The 20882-nt window shown below is 34.7% G+C and overlaps 7 protein-coding genes across 8 annotated transcripts; 4 read left to right on the top strand and 3 right to left on the bottom strand.

The window, feature by feature from the left end:
- The first annotated feature begins 216 nt into the window (after positions 1 to 216).
- On the top strand, positions 217 to 6292 carry LOC113393671 (transportin-3). 2 transcript variants are annotated; one of them, XM_064216026.1, is made up of 11 exons: positions 217 to 482; positions 605 to 1495; positions 2020 to 2199; positions 2377 to 2540; positions 2878 to 3091; positions 3166 to 3548; positions 3916 to 4242; positions 4315 to 4496; positions 4566 to 4663; positions 4741 to 4883; positions 5264 to 6292. In XM_064216026.1, the coding sequence occupies exons 1-11, from the start codon at positions 369 to 371 to the stop codon at positions 5322 to 5324; spliced, it is 2757 nt and encodes a 918-aa protein (XP_064072096.1). In that variant the 5' UTR covers positions 217 to 368; the 3' UTR covers positions 5325 to 6292. The 2 variants fall into 2 exon arrangements, with proteins under 2 accessions (XP_064072096.1, XP_064072095.1); XM_064216025.1 differs by having other exon boundaries at positions 4315 to 4663.
- Positions 6293 to 7332: 1040 nt separating this feature from the next.
- On the bottom strand, positions 7333 to 10403 carry LOC113393664 (chromatin assembly factor 1 subunit B). Its single transcript, XM_026630660.2, has 8 exons — positions 10154 to 10403; positions 9832 to 10059; positions 9489 to 9697; positions 9100 to 9278; positions 8861 to 8951; positions 8533 to 8736; positions 8253 to 8389; positions 7333 to 8038 (listed from the first exon to the last, which is right to left on the bottom strand). Exons 1-8 carry the CDS (start codon positions 10280 to 10282, stop codon positions 7392 to 7394), a joined length of 1824 nt encoding a protein of 607 aa, XP_026486445.1. The 5' UTR covers positions 10283 to 10403; the 3' UTR covers positions 7333 to 7391.
- A 192-nt stretch (positions 10404 to 10595) lies between these two features.
- Positions 10596 to 11606, top strand: LOC113393670 (large ribosomal subunit protein eL42). Its single transcript, XM_026630667.2, has 3 exons — positions 10596 to 10712; positions 10851 to 11024; positions 11438 to 11606. The coding sequence occupies exons 1-3, from the start codon at positions 10710 to 10712 to the stop codon at positions 11573 to 11575; spliced, it is 315 nt and encodes a 104-aa protein (XP_026486452.1). The 5' UTR covers positions 10596 to 10709; the 3' UTR covers positions 11576 to 11606.
- A 254-nt stretch (positions 11607 to 11860) lies between these two features.
- On the bottom strand, positions 11861 to 12898 carry LOC113393669 (WASH complex subunit 3). The gene is made up of 3 exons (XM_026630666.2): positions 12618 to 12898; positions 12352 to 12516; positions 11861 to 12284 (listed from the first exon to the last, which is right to left on the bottom strand). The coding sequence occupies exons 1-3, from the start codon at positions 12666 to 12668 to the stop codon at positions 12006 to 12008; spliced, it is 495 nt and encodes a 164-aa protein (XP_026486451.1). The 5' UTR covers positions 12669 to 12898; the 3' UTR covers positions 11861 to 12005.
- A 301-nt stretch (positions 12899 to 13199) lies between these two features.
- On the top strand, positions 13200 to 14936 carry LOC113393667 (pre-mRNA-splicing factor SPF27). The gene is made up of 5 exons (XM_026630664.2): positions 13200 to 13412; positions 13704 to 13867; positions 14043 to 14255; positions 14398 to 14551; positions 14767 to 14936. The coding sequence occupies exons 1-5, from the start codon at positions 13338 to 13340 to the stop codon at positions 14896 to 14898; spliced, it is 738 nt and encodes a 245-aa protein (XP_026486449.1). The 5' UTR covers positions 13200 to 13337; the 3' UTR covers positions 14899 to 14936.
- A 323-nt stretch (positions 14937 to 15259) lies between these two features.
- LOC113393665 (ubiquitin thioesterase otubain-like) lies at positions 15260 to 17809 on the top strand. The gene is made up of 5 exons (XM_026630661.2): positions 15260 to 15418; positions 15523 to 15822; positions 16062 to 16283; positions 17392 to 17502; positions 17678 to 17809. Exons 1-5 carry the CDS (start codon positions 15311 to 15313, stop codon positions 17762 to 17764), a joined length of 828 nt encoding a protein of 275 aa, XP_026486446.2. The 5' UTR covers positions 15260 to 15310; the 3' UTR covers positions 17765 to 17809.
- A 273-nt stretch (positions 17810 to 18082) lies between these two features.
- Positions 18083 to 20793, bottom strand: LOC113393663 (putative E3 ubiquitin-protein ligase UBR7). Its single transcript, XM_026630659.2, has 2 exons — positions 20469 to 20793; positions 18083 to 20150 (listed from the first exon to the last, which is right to left on the bottom strand). The coding sequence occupies exons 1-2, from the start codon at positions 20631 to 20633 to the stop codon at positions 18162 to 18164; spliced, it is 2154 nt and encodes a 717-aa protein (XP_026486444.2). The 5' UTR covers positions 20634 to 20793; the 3' UTR covers positions 18083 to 18161.
- Between the last annotated feature and the right edge of the window lie 89 nt (positions 20794 to 20882).

Genomic DNA, 20882 nt, shown 5'->3' with positions numbered 1-20882 from the left:
TAAAAAATAGTTCGATTTGAAAAAATGCCGTGCGCAAATGATTGAATAAAAAAACTCCTAATATCAAATATTTTGTAGTGAAAAATCCAAAAACACTTATTTAAAAAAAAAATCGTTGTAGTTTCATACTGTTAGTTCTTGTGAAGTTTATTTTTAGATATTGTAATTTGTATGTTATCTTTGCTATCTTTTATCTGTGCAAAATATAAAATTTGTTCGGTTGTCGTTTGACGATTTGATTGACGTTGTTAATGTTTGATTCTTCTCAATTTTGAGTGCTTTTCTATTTTATTATTAGAATATGATGATTAATTTACTATTTCATACTGGAAGATTTTGAGATTTTCCCGTGAATTAATAAATCCACAATGGAGGCGCCTTCAATGGACACTATTTACCAGGCCATTAATGCCTTGTATGATAACCCCAACCCAAATGAAAAGGAAAAGGCCTCGCGATGGTTAGGAGAAGTACAAAAATCTGTGAGTATTTCTATGTTTTAGTACAAACCGGTTTTTTATTCGATAGAAATATATAATATGTGTTTTAGAAATTTATTTATTATTGTTTTGAATTAAAATTTACCACGTTTGCCATTTTCCAGATTCATTCATGGAAAGTAGCCGATCAGCTTTTACAACAAAAGAAAGATGTCCATTCGTGTTATTTCGCAGCTCAAACGATGAGATCTAAAGTGCAGCATAACCTTTCGGAATTGCCTCAGGAAGCCGTGGTCTCACTCAGAGATTCTCTCGTAGCTCACTTAGAAGGAATCTCTCCCGAAACAAGTTCAGCAATAGTCACTCAACTTTCATTGGCCTTAGCTGATTTAGCGTTGCAGATGACATCGTGGTCCAACTGTGTCGGTGATCTCATCAAATTATTTTCTAACAAAAATGACTTTGTCCTCTTAGAAGTATTAACGGTATTACCTCAAGAAATCGATTCATCAAGTTTAAAACTCGGTGAGAACCGCCGGGAAGAAATCAAATCAGAACTACGAGCAAATTCTCAATTAGTGACATTTTTCCTTAAAGAGTGTTTAAATAGTTCCCAAAGTACTAATATAGCATTGAAAATTGTTAAATGTATGACATCATGGATCCAGGTTAGGGCAATGAGTATACAGGAAGTGCCTCAGAATGCAGTTATTGGTTTCAGTTTGCAGGTTCTAAGAGATCACAATTCTATTAACTTGCTGCACTCTGCTGCGTCTGACTGTATCTGTGCAATACTTCACTGTTTAGAGGATAATAACAATAATACAGAGGTAGAAAAGTTACTGTTTGATAGTGTTTCCTCACTAGAAGAGAGCTATCACATGGCAGTGGCTCACGAGGAAGAGGAGAAAGCTGCAAACTATGCTGGAGTGTTTACAGAACTAGCAGAAACATTTTTAGAGAAGATAATCTTGTGTGCTGCAAATGGTAATGCACATTTTGCGATGAGATCTTTGGAGCTCTCACTTGTGTGTGTTGGACATCATGACTATGATGTAAGTGCAGAAACCTTTATGGTTATTTTGTGATAAAAAAAAATGTGCATCGGTTTCACATATAAGCATTAGATATGTGTGAAATGTAAATAAAGAAAAATGAGACCCAGTCTAATATAATTTGTAAAATCTGTTATATTTATTACAATGTTCTAAATATAAGTGGAAATACAAAGATAGGGATTTCAAAGAGATTTCATTGTAATTGTGTAGTGATTTCAAACTAAAATTTGATTTCAAATCATTGCCAGATGTGTTTGTAAATTATTGTTTAGTTCTCAGGTTTGGCGGTTCATTTGGAATCAGTGGTCACAATCAATAATACACATATTGATTATATATCTAATAATTTTGAAGTTCAAGGAACATCACTTGTTACCAAAATTATTTTTATGTTATTACTTATGCAATAACTATTGTCAGATTGTTTTGTGAAGTGCTTGCACTAAAGTTCTATTTACTAAATTAATATAACTGATAGTATTAATTTTTTTATACTAGAAATGTTTTAAAAAATATTACAGGTTGCAGAAATCACATTTAATTTATGGTATCGTCTATCAGAAGAAGTTTATGAGAGAGATTATCAACCACTAACAGACGTATTCAAACCACATATAGAGAGGTTAATCGAAGCATTGGCCAGACACTGTCAGTGTGAACCTGACCACACACAGTTACCTGACGAAGGAGATGAATTCTATGTAAATTGACATATTCCATTTTTATACATTGCGTAGCAAACATTTGTGAATAGAATTCACAAGATATATTAATACTACAAAAACTTAACTGCTTCAACTCTGTATAAATATTTATATGTATATTGAAACTTTCAACAATTTGGAAGGTTACTTATATTTTAAAAAACTTTTCCACAGGAATTCCGCATGAAAGTAATGGAATTAATAAAGGATGTTGTGTTCATTGTTGGGTCAAGTTCAGTGTTCCGACAGATGTTTGCAGTTCTACAGGCTGACTTGCCTTGGGAGCAAACGGAAGCAGCTCTTTTTATCATGCAATCTGTAGCTAAAAATATATTGCCGTAAGTATGAAGGAAATTCCAAATTAAACTTAATTTAGTACTGCTTATATAATGTGAGAATTATTGTAAAGAGTATTGTTAATATTCATAAAAATTTAAGATGCTTAAGTCAAAAATGTGTTCAAAAATTTTCGAAGCCTCTAGCTCATTTAATAATAATATAATACATATACTGATCATTTACGTAAATTTTTATTAATTATTATGATAAAATTGGTAGTTTTAATTAGTTTGCCTTTTTATGGCTGAAATAATGTTTGTAAATTGAATTTAGCAAATATATGCCTCTGTAAGTAGTGAGATACCAATGTTATATCCAGCTTTGTATATTTTTCAGTGAAGAATATGAATATGTGCCAAAAGTGGTAGAAGCCATCCTATCGATGCCCGAGGGCACGCACCCGGCGGTGCGGAAGACCTGCATCCTCCTGCTGGGCGAGCTCTGCGAGTGGATAGAGAGGCACCCCGAGTGCCTCGAGCCGTGCCTCCAGAGCCTCATCGGAGCACTGCAGGACCAGACACTGGCGAACGCGGCGGCGACGGCTCTGCAGGTGACGCCCCCTCCCCCCTTACCCCGGGCCGCCTCCTCCCCGTGCCGCCGCCGACTCACGCCGTGCCCCCGCAGAACATCTGCGCCGCGTGCCGCAGCCACGCCGCGCCGCACGCCGCCACGCTGCTGCGCGCCGCGCGCCGCGCCGACGAGCTCAGCCTGGCGCCGCGCGCCGCCGCCGCGCTGCTGCGCGCGCTGGCCGCCGCCGTGGGCCGCCTGCCGCCCGAGCAGCTGGCGCTGGCCATGCGCGAGGCGGCCGCCGTGCAGCTGGAGGGGCTGCGCGAGCTGCTGGCGCGCGAGGCCGAGCCGCGGCGCGGCACGCGCAGCGACCCCGTGCTGTGGCTGGACCGGCTGGCGGCGCTGTTCCGCGACGTGGACGCGCCGGCCGGGCCCGCCGCGCACCCCTGCCTGCCCGCCTTCCGCGACGCCTGGCCCGTCGTGCACGAGGTCATGAACAAGTCGGTCCCGGTTTATTTTAATCACCAAACGATTCTTTCTGAATTATTGGGTTCTGACAGTGTGTGAGGACGTGGCCCTGCAGAAAATAAATTGCAGATTTTAAATTGCACATATTCACTTGCGAATGGAGTATAAAAATTCCAATTAATATTTTTTACATTTTTACTAGTCCGTAAAAATTAAAAGCAGTAATTTTAATATGCAGTAATAATATAATGTCTGGCCTCATATGTGAGATCCCAATAAGAAGAAATGTTAAGAAAATAATAGTTTTTAATTTTATTGCATATAAGCCAGAGAATCATTAAAGTAAAGACAAAACCGTCGGTAACATCACCGGTAAATTATTCGAGAGGCCGTCCGCAGATACTCGCGCGAGGGCCGCATAATGGAGCGCGCGTGCCGCAGCGTGCGCTTCATGGTGCGCAGCACGGGCCGCCACGCCGCGCCGCTGCTGCCCGCGCTGGCGCAGGCGCTGCCCGTGCTGTACGCCGTACGCGCGCACTCCTGCCTGCTGTACCTGGCCGCCGTGCTGGCCGACGCGCTGGCCGACCCCACCGACGCCGCCGCCCAGCGCGCGCTGGCCCGCCTGCTGCACGCGCTGCTGCCGCCCGCGCTCACACTGCTGGCCGCGCCCGAGGCGCTGCGTGACAACCCCGACACTGTCGACGACCTCTACCGCCTCTGCGTGCGGTGAGTGCGAGTCGCCTGCGTCGATACCCCCGCCCTCGTCGACCTCCCCGCCTGACCGGGCTCGCTGCACAGGTACCTGCAGCGCAGCCCGGGGGCGCTGCTGGCCGCGGAGGGCGTGCTGCCGCAGCTGCTGTCGCTGGGCGCGCGCGCGTGTGCTCTCGACCATCGCGACGCTAACTGCTCGCTCATGAAGTTCCTGCACGATCTCGCCAGGATAGCTAACTCTACGCGCGAGGACGACCGCCAGGTCAAGGGTGAGACGCTCGCCCTGCCCTTTTGCATTTCTATAAAAGGTCAAGCTACTAATTTTATTATTTTTTCAGAGGCCATAAGCGCAACTCTGACGCAGTACGGTGAGACTCTCACGTTCGCTCTCCTCGAGGCCTCCGTTCTCCATCTGCACTCCTACATGCTCTCCGAGGTGAGATGGGTTTTCGAGTGTACATATAAATCGCAACACTATCGTTCGGGGGCGAACTGACGGCGCTCGTGTGGCAGGTGGCCGAGGTGATGCTGGAGCTGGTGTGGTGGCAGAAGCGCGCAGGCGCGGACTGGCTGGCGAGCGCGCTGCGGCGCCTGTCGCGCGCGCCGCCCGCCGCCACCGACCACCAGTGCTGGCAGTTCCACCAGTACGCGATCAGGTACTGCCCATGACAACGGCCTCCCATGACAACGGTTTTCAACATTTCTTTGTAAAACAAGACCGCAGTCATATATATAGACTGCGGTCGTCTATTTTTCATGACTCTGATATTGCGAATGACTGTTCTATCTGAGTGTCGTTTAATTATAATGAATAAAAGACTTGTGTTTATATATTATTATTATTATTTTCGTTTAATTTGAGATTTAGCAATAACTAGATTATTTTCTATGGGAGTTATGAGGTGTGCAGAGATTGTGCACTTTTGGATTTCTCAAATTTAGTTCATTAATTATTGTTTGAATATATTTCTATAAAAATATTGAACATGTTCTTTGCACATATTAAAAAAATAAATAATCATAACAATAATTTCAGGGCTGAGAAATGCAAGGAAATGACCCGATTACTTCGAGACTTCGCCCGCCTCTACCGATAGACACAGACATTACAAATTTGTTAATTGAGAGACGCACCACGCCAAGACTGAATCTTCCAGACGAAGCTTTTAAGTGTCCTGTTTCTTAAGTGATGAATTTATCAGTCGTTGTCGACATTCGTGGCTCCGTTAACCGGGATAACCTAACCTACACAGGAAAATGACACACATTGTCATCCATTATGTACAATACAGTTTTCCAAACGATGTTTCACAGAATACTAATAATTCTAACATCTTTATCTCACATGGTTTGCCTCGAACCTTTAACCTGTTTCAAGTGTTCTATACATTGAGGCCTTGAACCAACTTTAGACAATTATCAATTTTAAAATATATGAATTTTTAGTTATTTTGTTTACCAATAGGTAGTGTTAATATTGGTTCGACGTTGGTTAAATATAACTTTACATTCATTCAATAGAAATATGGTTACAATCTAAGTATTTGTTGGTGCCAGATTAATACATAAATATAGTATGTGAACAAATTATGTGATGCTTACTAAATAATATACTAATAATAAAGTCGCTCGTAAGAAACAGGATTCAAGTGTAAAAATTGTTAACGATTACAACATTTATAGCAAAATACAGATGTAGATAAGAAAAAATTATGAATATCGAATATATTGTGGTATGTTACTGAAATTAATAAAATATATTGAATTGAATAAAATAAAAACTTCGTAATTTCGTTAACAAGGTGCCTCTCGACCAGATTATATAAATCTCATATCAAAGCAATAATTACTAATATAGTATTATAGAATTGTTTCAACATGATTTATTTGGACGATTTTGATGTGACTTAATACGGTACCTTCGCTTCAGTTTCGCTAAAGGTTAATGAATTGCCTTGCGATAGGTAAGTACAGACACTAGAATATATTTTGTTATATTCTCTTTATTTGAATGTGATAAAACATGCAGTGAATTGTAAATATTTATTAAAATGTTTACCTTTTATATTGGCCTTTTATTTTATCTGTGACGACTAAACAGAATTAACCTCCAATTTTAATAAGTTATTTTTTCAATAAAATGTTTCACTTTACAAAACGCCAGGATGTGACTTTATTGCAAAACATACAAAAATATAAAATGTGTTACAAATATTAATTATTTAAAAATAATCATCTTATTTCAAAAATTTTAATCTGTTTAATAATATAATTTCATATAAGCGAAGTAATTTTACACTTATCATTTTATATATCGTTTTGTTACTAAGTATACCCCATTAGTACTGAAAGGAAGAAAATATAATACATGCCTATAAAATTTTTGTAGAGTAATGTTTTTATTTATAAAAGTATAAATGATTTCAATTAAGTTCAAAAGACTCTCGAACGTTCTATATATACAGTTATTTGTTACAAAGAAAGAGTACGGAATATTGTACGCCGACTCTTACTAATAATACATCGAAATCAATCACAACACAATATAGTACTTCCCTATATATATTTTGTCTAATAATGGTAATGAAATAAAAAACTGAAGCTAAGAATAATTCAAGGATAAAGTCTTCTGAATGCTTACTGAAACCTGTGTGTTCCACAAAGATTAATTTTGGGTGCTTTTCTATTTTAGGCGTATATAAGTGATTTTTTTTCGATCTTAATAATATTATAAATGAAGGTTTGGGTGGATGGTTTTGTTACTCTATCATTCCAGAACATCTGATCGGATCTGTATAAAGTGTTGCTAACACTCCAGCGCATCCCTCACACAGTCGGTGGCGCGGGCGGAAACTTTTGTTAAATAAGGACATTTTGCAGATCGCTTCTCTTCTGGATGTTTTCAACAAAGTTGTAAATCATAATACGTTTATTAAAATATTATGTTTATTCAAAATAATAAAGGTCTTTTTGAAAAAAAACCATGATAATCATTGTCACACAATCACAAGGAGCAAAGGTAAACTTATTTTATATACCACATCCCCGCCAACATCCACATCCAAGACAAGATGCCCAGTTTACAATGAACAATAAAAAATCTGATACAATACTTAAATATCTTTAATAAAATATTATTCATATAAATATAATATTCTTAATTATCACTTTTTCTTGCTGTTCTTAGGACTTGATAGGGTCACAAAACTAACTCTTCGAGGAGTTTTTGGACTTGCTACTGCTTTATTTACAACTGGCTCCTTCATATCTGTCACTTTTGCTTGCTTAAAGAAATTACTCGTTTTTGAATTCGGCACCTCAGAATGCTTAGGAGGTAAATTGGTTTTTACTGGAGATATCCTTGAGTCAGGTATAGATTTGTTTGTTTCTGCAGGTTTAGTTTTGTTCTCTGTTGGGGACTGATTATCTAACTTTGAGTTTTCTGTTTCATCATAAACTAGTTTGATGTCTTCACTATCTTCTATGACCATAATTTCATCTTTATTATTGTCAATATCCATTTCCTTAGGTTTTATTACGTCATTACTGGAGTTATCTGACCAAGACTGCATTGCTGTTTCAACCAATACATCTATTTTCACCGATGTTTTTTGCTGTTGGCTGTTATCTATTTTAGCTTTCTTGGGAGATCTTTCACTTTTTTTCACTGATAGATTTTCACCAGGTGTTTTGAATTTGATAAATGAATCTATTTTCGGTGTATTGTGAATTGTTGTTTGCTTTGTATCTGTTTTTATTTCCTCATTAGCATCTTTCTCATTTTGTTGTGCTTCTTCAACTTCCATTGGTTCTGAAATAATAATATAAATAAATACAAAGGGACTCAACAAAAGTAAAATTTGAGCCTTTGAATTGTCACTTGTATAATTTTAACAGATATTTTATGATCTACTATTAATAGTAGATCAACAGAAACATAATTATATTTAAATATTGTTACCTAGTTTGGATATGATGGAATGAGATATAGGTCATTAACTTAGATTAATTTCTCAATGGCTTACCTGCATTTGGCTCAGTTAATTCATCAGGTAAAAACTCTCCTAACTCGCCGTCATTGAAGGTCACGACGGAACAGAAACCGTCTGTGCTGGAAGCAACCAGACTGCGTCCATTCGGTGACCAAGTCAGATCTGTGAGCCTGTGAATAATTGTTTACGATAAAAATGCTATATTTATATAGTTATCTGAAAAACGAATTCTCTATGTGTTCTATTACACAATTGTGTTACACAATATTGCAAAGTGCCTGTAGTAATTTATGCCTGCCTTTGTGCACCGTACCTGGTGTAGTGCACGTTGGAGACGAGCGCGACAGGCGTGCGTTGCTGCGTGTCATACAGCACGAGCGAGCGGCGCGTGGCCACGGCCAGCAGGCGGCGCGCGCCGGGGAAGGCGGGCGGCGGCGCGCGCGGGCGCGGGGCGAGGCGGCGCGGGGACCAGCGCAGCGCCAGCGCCGGCTCCGAGCACGGCAGCACGCACACCGGTCTGCGGGAAGACAGCTTTAAGCTTATACCGAGACTTTTGAATCACGTTTTTGCTGATTGATGTCCACAAATTGTACAAATTCTTACAATCTATATGATTAATAATTAATTCATAATATACTCACACTTTCAATGAGTATCTTGTATAAATATAAACAGCATTCATGGGTTTCATGTCAAGTTTGCCCTGTTCTGGCTCAATCCTGCCAGCGGGCACTGGAATAGACATACATTTTCCAATTCTAATTTCAGTAATACTTTGGAGTTAAATAGATTTAAATATATTAAAATTTTATGAGTTTAGTAAAAACCAATTATTCAATATCAAAACTTTTAGGAAAATCAATAAATTTATTAATCTTACCAGCAATGAGAAGTCCATCAGGACTAAACTGTAATCTTCTGAAATATGTTTGCAAAGTATCATCATGATAAAGACGAACTTTCACATCATGTAAAGCATGTTCTTTTGGGAAGGGAAGTATTGCCTTACTACTGCGTGACACTACCTTCTTTGAGTTCACATCAAAGGTGCGGAACACTCTGGAAAATAAGTTTAATTGAGTTTAATTAGTTAAATGTACCACCATTTCAGGTTTACAATATTTCAAGTTATAGATAGTTTTAGAGTTTTAGTAGTTAGATAAGTCAAGTTAAGATAAATAATACAAACACAAAATTAAAAGTTATGAATTGTTTGATATGTTTTAATTAATTACAATGTATGTATGATAAATGCCAGGACTAAATTACCGATCAGTACTCGTAGTAGCTATTAGCTGGCCTCGAGGATCCCATGCTACTCCTTGTACAAAGCCTTTGTGGTCTGACACTATGGAGCTATAGCGACCTCTGCCCACATCCCAGATAAGTAATTTGTTGTCAACAGACCCTGATGCCAGTTGTAGTGATGAGCTGGACCAACTCATATCTAGCACATCTTCCATGTGGCCACGGAGAGTCTAAAATATTAAAAATCTTTCACTAAGATCTAATAATTTATAACAATGAAAAATTTTTTTTTAAAATACATGTAAATATAAAAAAATTTTTTTTAACAACCAACACATGAAATTTATCATGAAGAAATACCAACCTTATGAATTACCCATGACTCTTTATACTGTTCCTCACCTTCCATTGGTGGTACTGGATCTTCTGTTTTTTGTTTCCAAACAATAATAATTGATTCATCATCACCAGAGGCTAAGTATTGACCGTTTGGTGACCATCTCACGACATTCACCGCTTTTTGATGTCGTGTTAAATCTGCAGCTACTTCTAAATTTATGGATCCTTTTTCTGTTGTCGATATATACCATATCTAGAAAGATAAGATATAGGACATGAAACAGGACTGATTGTAACAAATTAAAAAAATATATGTAATAATTTGTAATAATAGCTTTTATATTTACAAGAACATGAGAATCGGTGCCTCCAGTTGCAAGTCGCAAAGGTTCATTAGGTTCAGATTTTGGCTGGAAGTCTACACTTAAAACGGGATCTCTATTGTGCCACGATATTTCAGGTATAGCGAATTTCATGTTTTATTCACAAATTGTTATCGGTATATATATACAAAATAAATGGTAAACTTAACACAAAACAAACTGTAAGTGCAAAAGTAAAATAAAAACAAACTTGTCACTTTTGGCGCGAAGCAAACAATTTTAATATTAGCAAATACCGTACAGATATATACAGATAATAAATGCCGATTTGGAAATCTGGTGAAATGTTAATTAAATTAAATTAAAGTCAAATTTTTTGTTCAAAATATGCTGGATTCACGTACAATTTAAATTCTCTATAATTGAACTACATAATAACTACAGTTCCAAATCTTATAACTATTACTCAAAAGACAGGAGGCTCTGCTAGTAAAAAAAAACATATTCAGTTGTCAACGTCAAACGATTATCTCTTTCTTTCTAGTTGACGTTTGGCTGGTTGATATCAGACAAAACGAAAATGGTGTGTGTATTTTAAAAATATCCTTTAAAATCTCATCAAACTTTTAAGAAATTCGTGAATTGATTAGTGAAATAATTATGTAGTGTCATTATCTTAACAGTGACGGTCATATTTCATTTTCGGCACTTATACTTTCAGGTGAACGTACCAAAACAGCGGAGGACATACTGCAAAAAATGCAAAGTCCACAAGGTACACAAAGTATCACAGTACAAAAAGTCCAAGGAAAGGCACGCCGCTCAGGGTAGAAGACGTTACGACCGTAAACAGCAGGGTTATGGTGGTCAGTCCAAACCCATCTTCAAAAAGAAGGTATGTTGGTGACTTATAACCTCTATTCCGTAAATAACCGATTATCGTTAACAGTTGCTTGTATATATTTACCGATTTATATTTGATTAATCAATTATTTATATTTATATATGTGAAGTATTTTAAATCTAATTAAATGTGTGCTAGACTTGTTGCTATAACTAGATATATGGTTTGTCATGGCGTACCTATTAATTGTTAATAACTAATTAGTTAAAGCGGCACGTAAATGAAACTATAAAAAAGTAAATTCATTATCATTTAAATGTAATTGCTTCTTTTGACACTATGATGAATAGAATAGGTATTGTCTGTTTGTCTTTGCATGTGTGTATGTAATATTTTCATCTCTAATCACCTTAATGTCATAATAAAAAATTTAATGAGTTTTTAATGTGTAATGTTTTTAATAGGCGAAAACTACAAAGAAAATTGTACTCCGTCTGGAATGTGCCGACTGCAAGGTGAGATCACAAGTTGCACTCAAGCGTTGCAAGCACTTCGAACTTGGTGGAGACAAGAAGAGGAAGGGACAAATGATCCAATTCTAAACTGCCTAATAAATAAGATTCCAAACTAAAAGGTTTTTTTATTTGCTAACACTAAGATTATATATAGACCCTACATTTACCTCATAATATTACAAAAAAGCCTACTTTGTGCAAGATTTTCGATTGCATCAAAACAAATTAATTGAAAGATTGTTCAATTTACACAAATGATATAAATATAGAAATAGGCAATTCAGATGTACCTACAATATTTAATTATCAATGTTATTTGAACTCCAACCATTTTTGATAATCTTTCTTTTTTTTATATAAAATAAACTAAGGCATTTTATTAAACCTTTATTAACTATTTCAATAACATAACAGCTCAGCATTGTACTATAATTATTATAAACATTAAAAAATATACTCAATTGTGTAGAAATACAATTTGGAATAACAGTTTTTCAATCTCAACTTATAAAAGTAATCATTTTTTCATTATTTTGTCTAATTCATTAGGATCTAGTCCTTCCAGTGATATTTTTAATTTTACAGCATCTATTGGTACACCAACTTGTACCATTTTAATAAATCTTTCATATTCAGGTTTAATTGTTTCTGTTGCATTTTTATTTTCAGGTTTATTGTCATCATCATTGTTTGTAACTGTTTCGTTTATTTCGTTTGGTGTTTGAACTATAGATTCCTTTGGTTTTAGGTTATCTATTTCTGTTGCTATTTGTGCTACTTCGGGAATTGAAGACAGCTGTGAATAAATAAAACATTTAAAATTGTTCTTTATATATATTTATCATATTCATTTAATTTCATACCCTTGCTTCTAGTAACACCATAGTAGCATTGATTTTTTCTAATTTCCTCTCAAACAGCATCAGTTTCTGTTCACATCTTTTGGCAAAATTATTTAAAAACTGGACTGTTGTTATTACAAAGTGGTTCACAAAAGCTAATGTACGTTTTTGTTGCAAAGCTGCAATCTGGAATTGTTATTAACATATTAGAATATTATATAGGTATATCGTGCTTATAGTGTTTTATTAATAAACATACTTAATATTATCATGATTTTGTTACATACCTTTGATAGGTCTAAGTTGGCAATTTCTTGATTTATTATTGTATCTTGCATTTTAAAAAAGAATTCACGGCGTATAATTATAATATTTATTTTTATAATTACTTTAACTAAAATGCATTAAGCATTAACATCTCATTTCTTTGCTAAATATCTACTTTTTTGTAAAAAGTGATCACAGTTTATACTTTTCCAGTTTCGTTAGTTTTATTTACTATTTAGTGTATAATTGGTCAATTGACGATTAAAGTACTAAATGTAGGTAATCATTTTATTCAAGAATAAAAACTAATGTTTAGCAATTTGTCAATAAAAATGAGTAATTGTAAATTAAGCACAGATTATAGTAAGTGTACGAAGAACAAAAAGTGACAATGAAAAACGCTTGGAAAGACAAACATAATAGTTTAAACAAACGGTTTTGTTTTAATAATGATTTCTAGTATTCATTAAAAATATTTACATCGTGAGTTACCATCCAAGAACATATATATTTTTTAAATGAACTAGAAATTTGCTCTGAGTGAGAAGTGACAACTTTTAAGTGACAATGAGCAATGACAGCTGAGAATTGACAAACCTAAAGTCATAACAATAGCAACGCGCTCTAGTTCCAGTTTATACGAAAATTCAATAATTTATAATTTTAGTCCAGGACCTAGTATCCCCAACACGTTCAGAAGTTAACTGTTTTCAGACCTTCCTACCAGATATTATAATAAAATGGCTGGGGAAGTCGTAGTGGACGCTTTACCTTATATTGACCAGGGTTACGATGACCCGGGAGTTAGAGAAGCGGTAAGATTTTAATTTTTTTTTTGTAATTAATATCGTATACAACATAGTAATGATATATTGATGAAGCAAATAGTAATAAACAAACAGGAATAACATTTTTAACAGAGTTGTAATAAGATGGCAGCAGTTTTTATTTGTATCAAACAAACGGCTTATTTTAACTTATTTTATGTGCTCAATATTATTTAACATTTTCTACGTATACCTTGTACGTACATATAGTAAATTTTGTTTCGCCCTTTAGTAATGATCATATACGACGTTTTATAATTTGTTGAATGATATTTAAAGGCTCTGGCAATGGTTGAAGAGGAATGCCGAAGATATAGACCAACAAAGAATTATCTTGAAAATGCTGGCCCAGAGCCAAGCACAGCATTTGAAACACCAGCACTTCAGAGAGAGATGGAGAGGGTCCAACAACGTTTGCCTATGGAGCCTTTATCCATGAAGAGGTAAATTTTCAATTCTTAATGACATAAAGGATGAGAATACAAACTTAAGTAATGATTTAACTCTCTACAGTTATTTTATTTATTTTTATTCAATTAAGCCAATCATTGTCTCACCATTTATTTAACAAAACCTTAATAAAACCCTTATACATATTAAATATCAACCAATTTTCAGATATGAGTTACCTCCTCCACCAGCAGGCCGACTTGGTGAACCAGCAGCCTGGGTGGAGGCTGTGGACAATTCTCATGCACAGCTCTCACATCAGGCAACTAGGGTACTGAACTTGGAGTTGCAGTTACATTACAGTACAGAAGCCTGGCGTTCCTATTTAAATGTTCTACAAGCTCTAGTGATCAGATCGCAGAATGTTCATTCACAGCTACGGTAAGGGAACAATACAATATGGAAATAAAAAATGTTAAAACAATTCCTTGTACTGAATACCTTATATGCTTTATGCAGTTAATCAATTGATTATTTTCGAATACTAAAGTTATATTCTGAATTGCTCATATATGTTTTTTAGGAAACAGATAGCAGCTGTAAATTGGGAACGTAAGAGATCCCAGACAGCAAGTGGTGCACGTCTGCGGGCCCTGCGTAGGCGATGGGCACAGCTGGTCTCAGATAACTATCGTCTAGAGAGGGCTATAACTCAGCTTGAGATACAGTTAGAGAAGGTGAGGTGACTCTTAAGAAACAGAAAAAATCAATTTCAATCAAGCCTTTTTGATAATTATTCAATCAAGTACTGTTACTGCTTCTAGATATATCCATAATAGATTCTATTAATGAAACAAATAGCACACTAAAAATTATCTTGAGAAATTTTTTTCTTAATCTTTACTAAAGTACATCACCTTCATAACTAACCAATAATTTATTTACTATTTAGGCAAAAGGTCAAGCAACAGCAGATGAAGCTCCTGAAATGGATATGGAAGCAGTCAAAAACTTGCCTGATAAACTTAATTCTGAAACAGAGAAAGAAGTACAGAAGAAAATAGAAGATATGTTTGCAGATTAAATCATTGTAATTTTAATACATTTATATTTATAAGTACATTTTTTATTTTTATTTTTACAAACCCACTTAATAACAACTAATTTCTTTGGCTGCTAAATCAATATAATATATTCAATTTAAAAAAATATTTTTATCTAGCTTATCTTAACTAGATCAAGCGAATAGGATTTAATAATTAAAAAATAATGTTAAAAAATAGTGTTAATAAAAAAATAATGTAACTGCATACTATTAGTTTTTAAAAGGTGAGTTTAAGAATGACAATAAGACCTAAGGACACCAGTTAATTAATGTGTTATTTTTGAATTATTAACCATTTATTACCTGTGAATACGAGAATGCGAATGAACTGTTTTGTCAAATTTAGATTGTCAGTTGTCATTTGTCAATATTATTTTTATTAAATTTAAAAATGGCGGACGATGCATCCAGCAGTAGTGCCTGTGCCGGTAATTCTGTTGATAATTCAATAAATCAAGATGAATTAATTATGAAACAGCAACGTGAAATAGAAAAAGAGGTAAAGCCAAAAAAACATACTTACGTTAACCACTTTTTAATTAAATTTCTTTCTTTTTTCCATTTACGAGGTAATAATGACACGATGTTTGTATTTGTTTTTAGATATCGGAGACCATTCCTCTCGTCGGAGATCTCGAAGCGCTATCGACTTTAGAAAAAGAATACAATGAAGACCCCATTTATTTGTTAAAAGTCAAAGATCTATCTGCTAAATACAAAAACATTAGGAGAACCAGGCCGGACGGCAATTGCTTTTTCCGTGCCTTTTCGTATGCTTATTTGGAGCACCTCCTCACTGATAAAAATGAATATGATAAATTTTACGAAATAGCAAAGAACTCAAAAGAAATACTTGTTGCTTTAGGATTTCCTCAGTTCACTGTTGAAGACTTTTATGAAACGGTAAGCTATTGTTATTTATTATACACATGTAAAAAAAAACATTTATTATTGCTTAGACAAAACAATGTTAACATTATAATGTTTTAATTTACTTGATAATATTTTTCTATTCATTAAATCATTGAGGATAATTTGCCAGCACTTGTAGGGTTTGCTGAGAACAATTTTTTAAATTCTATTGTGATGAAAGGCTTCAGACTATGAAGTTTTTAGTGGTATATTTTATTTTATTTTTTAAGTTTATGGAAGTCATACAAAGAGTTGGTGAACAAGCGGGTGGGTCCCTGGAAGAGCTGGGATCAATTAGAGAGGAACTACACGATAAGTTTAATAAACAGGGTTATTCAGACTATATAGTGGTGTACCTGAGACTCATTACATCAGGTCAGCTACAAACCCAACATGACTTCTATCAAAACTTTATTGAAGGATCTCGCACTGTTACAGAGTTCTGTAGACAGGTAAGTTGTTAATATTTAATATATATATAAAAAAAAATACAATATAAATATTGCATGTCACATTATTGTAAACATTTTTGTTGATATTTATATTATCTATTAACACTAGAAAGATGGCAAAATATTCTTACCAAGAAAGACTGCTAGGGGTCAAATGACCCCATGTCATAATAACAATGTATTTAATATGTGCAATGAGCATTTGATTGCAAATATGTTTGTGATCTTTAGAAAAGGCAGGATTATCATTCATAAGTAAAGAAAAGTGGCATGTTGTCATTTGAGTCATCACTGCTTGAAGAACTCGTTTCGGATGAAATTATCTCTTCTTCTCAATCGCATTTACTTTCCACATCTTCACCCTCACCATCTGACTAATCCTCAGGCAATGATTTTAACAATAATAATATTTGATGATCGCTCAGCCTAGACATTGTAAAATAACTAAATAACACAACAACAAGTAGTACGTTGGTATGATTCTATACAATTAGTTTCACATGTAACATCCACAGCTATAAAAGAATAATGTAAATAGTATGACCTACCTTCAAATGGATACTGTTTATCTTAATAAATCTTGGGTCAAATGACCTAGTGCCGTCTTTGTAGGTAAATGTTATGTTAATTTAATTCAGGATGATAATATAACAATAACATTAACAGTACATTGAAATATAAACTATTTCATTAAAAGTCACGGGAGGATGTAGCACCAAAACTAATAGTTTCGAAATTATCGAACGATAAACTTCAAAATGGGTCAAGAGACCCCTGCCCGTCTTTCTAGTGTTGAAACTGGCTGTGGCCAGTTGCCACTCTGAAAAATAAGCAAAATTAAATTCTGAAATAAGAACAGACTATTTACTATCATAATTAAATAATATTTGTTGTAACAAATTAAGTTGTTGCTTCGTAGCTTAAACTTTTCTATTATTATCATAAAAAAGTATGTATTTAATTTACTTCTTTGATAAAAATAAAGTACCTAGGTGGTCATACCCAGATCAACAACACAACACTGTAATTAATCATTTCACAACATTGTCAAGAATTTTAGCATAATTATGCAAAAAAATTAAAACATTTACTGTCATTTGTTTTGTAGGAAGTTGAACCAATGTACAAGGAGTCAGACCACATTCATATCATAGCTCTGAGTAATGCACTTAATGTCGGCGTAAGGGTTCGGTATATGGACCGTGGGGAAGGCAGCCAGGTATAAAAACACTGTATTTTTAATATATATTTTCTAATAAAAAATACAATTTATCTCACTAAAATATTCTTTGGAAGTTAATATACACACTAACTGGATAAAATTTTATTGTATTTATTGCCTACATGTTCTATGATCTAATCTATATTTGATAAATAAAAAAAAATATTCACAGGTGATTGCACATGACTTCCCTGAGGGAGCCAAGCCTCTTGTCCATTTGCTGTACCGACCTGGCCACTACGATATTTTGTATGCGTGATTGTGTTGCGCATTTAATACATATTAAAGTTAATTATCTTACTCATTTGTTGTTTTTTTTCAATAACATTATAAAATATGATAATTATATTTGACATGAAAATAGTTAATACATTCAAGTAAATTACAAAATGTAGTAAGGTATGTAATTCAACTGACTGTGTTTGATTTGTCTGGTTTAGTTAAATGCAAGATATTATTCTGTAGGAAGTCTCCTACAGAATAATATTGGCTGGCCAACAGCTACTAATGATTCAAAGAAAAAAATGCTAAATATTTCGTAAAAAGGCACTGTCTTGTCATATTATTTATTTATTAAACTTTTCAAGTTAAAATACTAAATCTTATTTATTACATTGAAATAAAGAACAAAGTAGAAAATTATGTCAAAAAGGAGATTATCTGCAGAAATAAACACCATCCGATTGTCGTTTAGGTTTCATTCCTGCAAAGAAAGCCTTAATGTCTTCTTCCTTGACAATTTCTTTTTTGTCTTTAAAACTTTTTAGGAAATCTAGTAACTTATCTCTCATTCTATTGTATTCCGTCAGAGCATTTATTTGTTGGATTCTGTCTAAAGATGATAATGCTTGCAATCCTTTTTCATACTGTGTTGCTGGTTCACCATTTATTTTTTGTTTGCCCAAGCTTTCATAGGCACTAACAGTGTCTTCAGGATCAGTTAAAAATAAAACTGAGAGGTCATTATACATTGATAAACATTCTTGACAGGTGCAGAGTTTCTGTCGGAAGTTTGATGGCCAAAATGTAGCTCCTTTGTATACTTTTTTTATTCCTTTCGGTCTTATGCAGAGGTTACCATCAAGTTTTGGTTTTTTAGCTCCCACATTATCAGAATTTTCTTCTGTGAACTTTCTTTTTTCTGAGCTGCCAGATTCTACTTCCTTATTACTCTCACTTTGAGTAGTTGCCTCCATAGAATTGTTATCTTGTCTAGGTAAGTTTTCCAATTTAATTTTATTTTCACCGGAACTTTCAGACTCTGTTGAAACAATGGTAGTTTCGGAATTATTAGGATTATTAGAAATATTTTCATTTGGTACTATGGCTTCATTAGAAATTTTATTTGTATCAATTATCTCATCACAAGTTTTAGAATTTTCTGCATTGTCAGAAATGGGTTCAGTTTCTGACTTTGGTTCATTTGTTTCCACAGGGTCGCTCTTAATATCTTTTGTTGACGAGTCTTTGTCAGTAGCATTATCATTATTCTCAACTTTAACTGTTTTTTGGTTATCATCTTCTGGATCAGCTAAAAGTCTATCTTCTTCCATTTTCTCTGCATTCATTGAAGTTGATTTTATGTCTTCTTCAATTTTAGTATTTTCTGCATCATCTTTTGCATTGTTTTCTCTTACTTTATTGATATTTGTTTCACTATCTTGTTGGTCTTTTGATTTTTCTACATCCTTAGACTCATTAGAAACATTTTCTTTATTAATTTCCAAATTATCACAGACCATAGCAGTGTCATCAGTTGGATCTTTTAAAACATTATCACTTTTTAAAACAGAGTCCACTTTAGTTTCAACTTCAGTAATATTATCTTGCTCACTTTGGTCATTATATAGTTCTTGTGTTATATTTGAAGTAGTATTTTCTGAAGATAAATTTGTTTGTGGGTCCTGTTCTGATTGGTTAGTTTCTAAAGGATTTTCTGTGATATTTTCTTTATCACTCTCATTGTATTTATTTTCATTTTCTTCTACACTTTCTATTAAGGCTGTATCTTTAGTAACTACACTAGTATCAGGTTTTTCTTCTGTTGTCCTATCTTTGGATTTATTTTCAATTTGATTTAATTTAGAGTCAGTAGCTTCTTCAGTTTTATTACCAATGCTTAATTTAGAATTATTTATATTACCATTAACAGTTACTATGTCCACCTCAATACTTTCTGTATTAACAGCTAAATCACTATAGTCATGCAAGAATTCATTTTTATCCATACAGATTTTACAAATCATTTCTGAGTATTGCTCATTGGCTGGAACTGTGGATTCCAGGTGTGATGCATGCAACCAGTCTTCACAAATGATACATTGAATCATTTCATCTTCAACAGTTGATTCAGGGTCAGGATAGGGTCTTTGGCAGGTACAGTATAAGCCACTGAAGTTTTGGTTATAATAATTGTCTTCATTTAGGTCAGATTTTGCAGAAGTAAAAGTACAGGGATGGGAATTGAACTTAGGATTGCCACAATCACATCTAAAATTACGTTTAGTGTAAAGTTCAATAAGTTCATGGTTTTCATGGCACATCAAGCTGCAAGCAAGACACACGCCAGCTCTCTTCTTTGGGTCTGATTTGGCTTCAGGGCAGCAGGTCAGGCATGCATATAAAGCTTGCCTTTTTATATAGCCCTGAAAATAAACAAAACACACTGGGTTCAATATGCGAGGCAGATGACTTCTACGTAAATATAAGTAGAAAGCAGAAGTATGGAGTAACATAATATCAATTATTGAAAAAATGCTTGTCTCTCGTCACACACACACGAGTGATTCAATAGGGTGTGATTACAATAAAATCATCATCAGAATATACTAATATAGATGAATTTATAATTAGACTTTCGAAACAGTTGCAACGGTTAGTAGCAGGTGTTTTACTAAATAGAATTGACCTTTGTTACAAAACAGAATCCAATTATTTTCCAGGCTGGACTTAATGAGACATACCTTAGAATAGGTGCAATTTTTATCGTCCGACGCTCCTAATACTGCGTTAGCATCTTCTTCAAAATCTTCCTGTTCTTGCAAGACGTCCATCATTGTAACAACTTTTTCTCCGTCACATTCGGACATGTCGGCATTTTCAGCCGTAGTTTTGATATCGCTTGCCATTTTCCAAAGTATGATAGTTTATATTTATACAAAGTTAACGTTGTGTAATTATTTTAACAAAGAAAGTAAAAGCCGGTTACAATACAAATGAGCGCCAACACTTTTATACGACATCAATGTCGACCCCAATAAGGAACGAAATGAACGAATTGAATGAAATCCTAATGACATTGGGTGACAATATAAAATATCGATGTTGCCAATTTGACATTCATATCGTTATACTTTTATATTTAACATACAAACTTA

Source organism: Vanessa tameamea, chromosome 10 (genome assembly GCF_037043105.1).
Source record: "Vanessa tameamea isolate UH-Manoa-2023 chromosome 10, ilVanTame1 primary haplotype, whole genome shotgun sequence".
In the NCBI taxonomy this organism is placed as follows: Eukaryota; Metazoa; Arthropoda; class Insecta; order Lepidoptera; family Nymphalidae; genus Vanessa; species Vanessa tameamea.
This window is presented reverse-complemented; position numbering and strand designations above follow the sequence as displayed.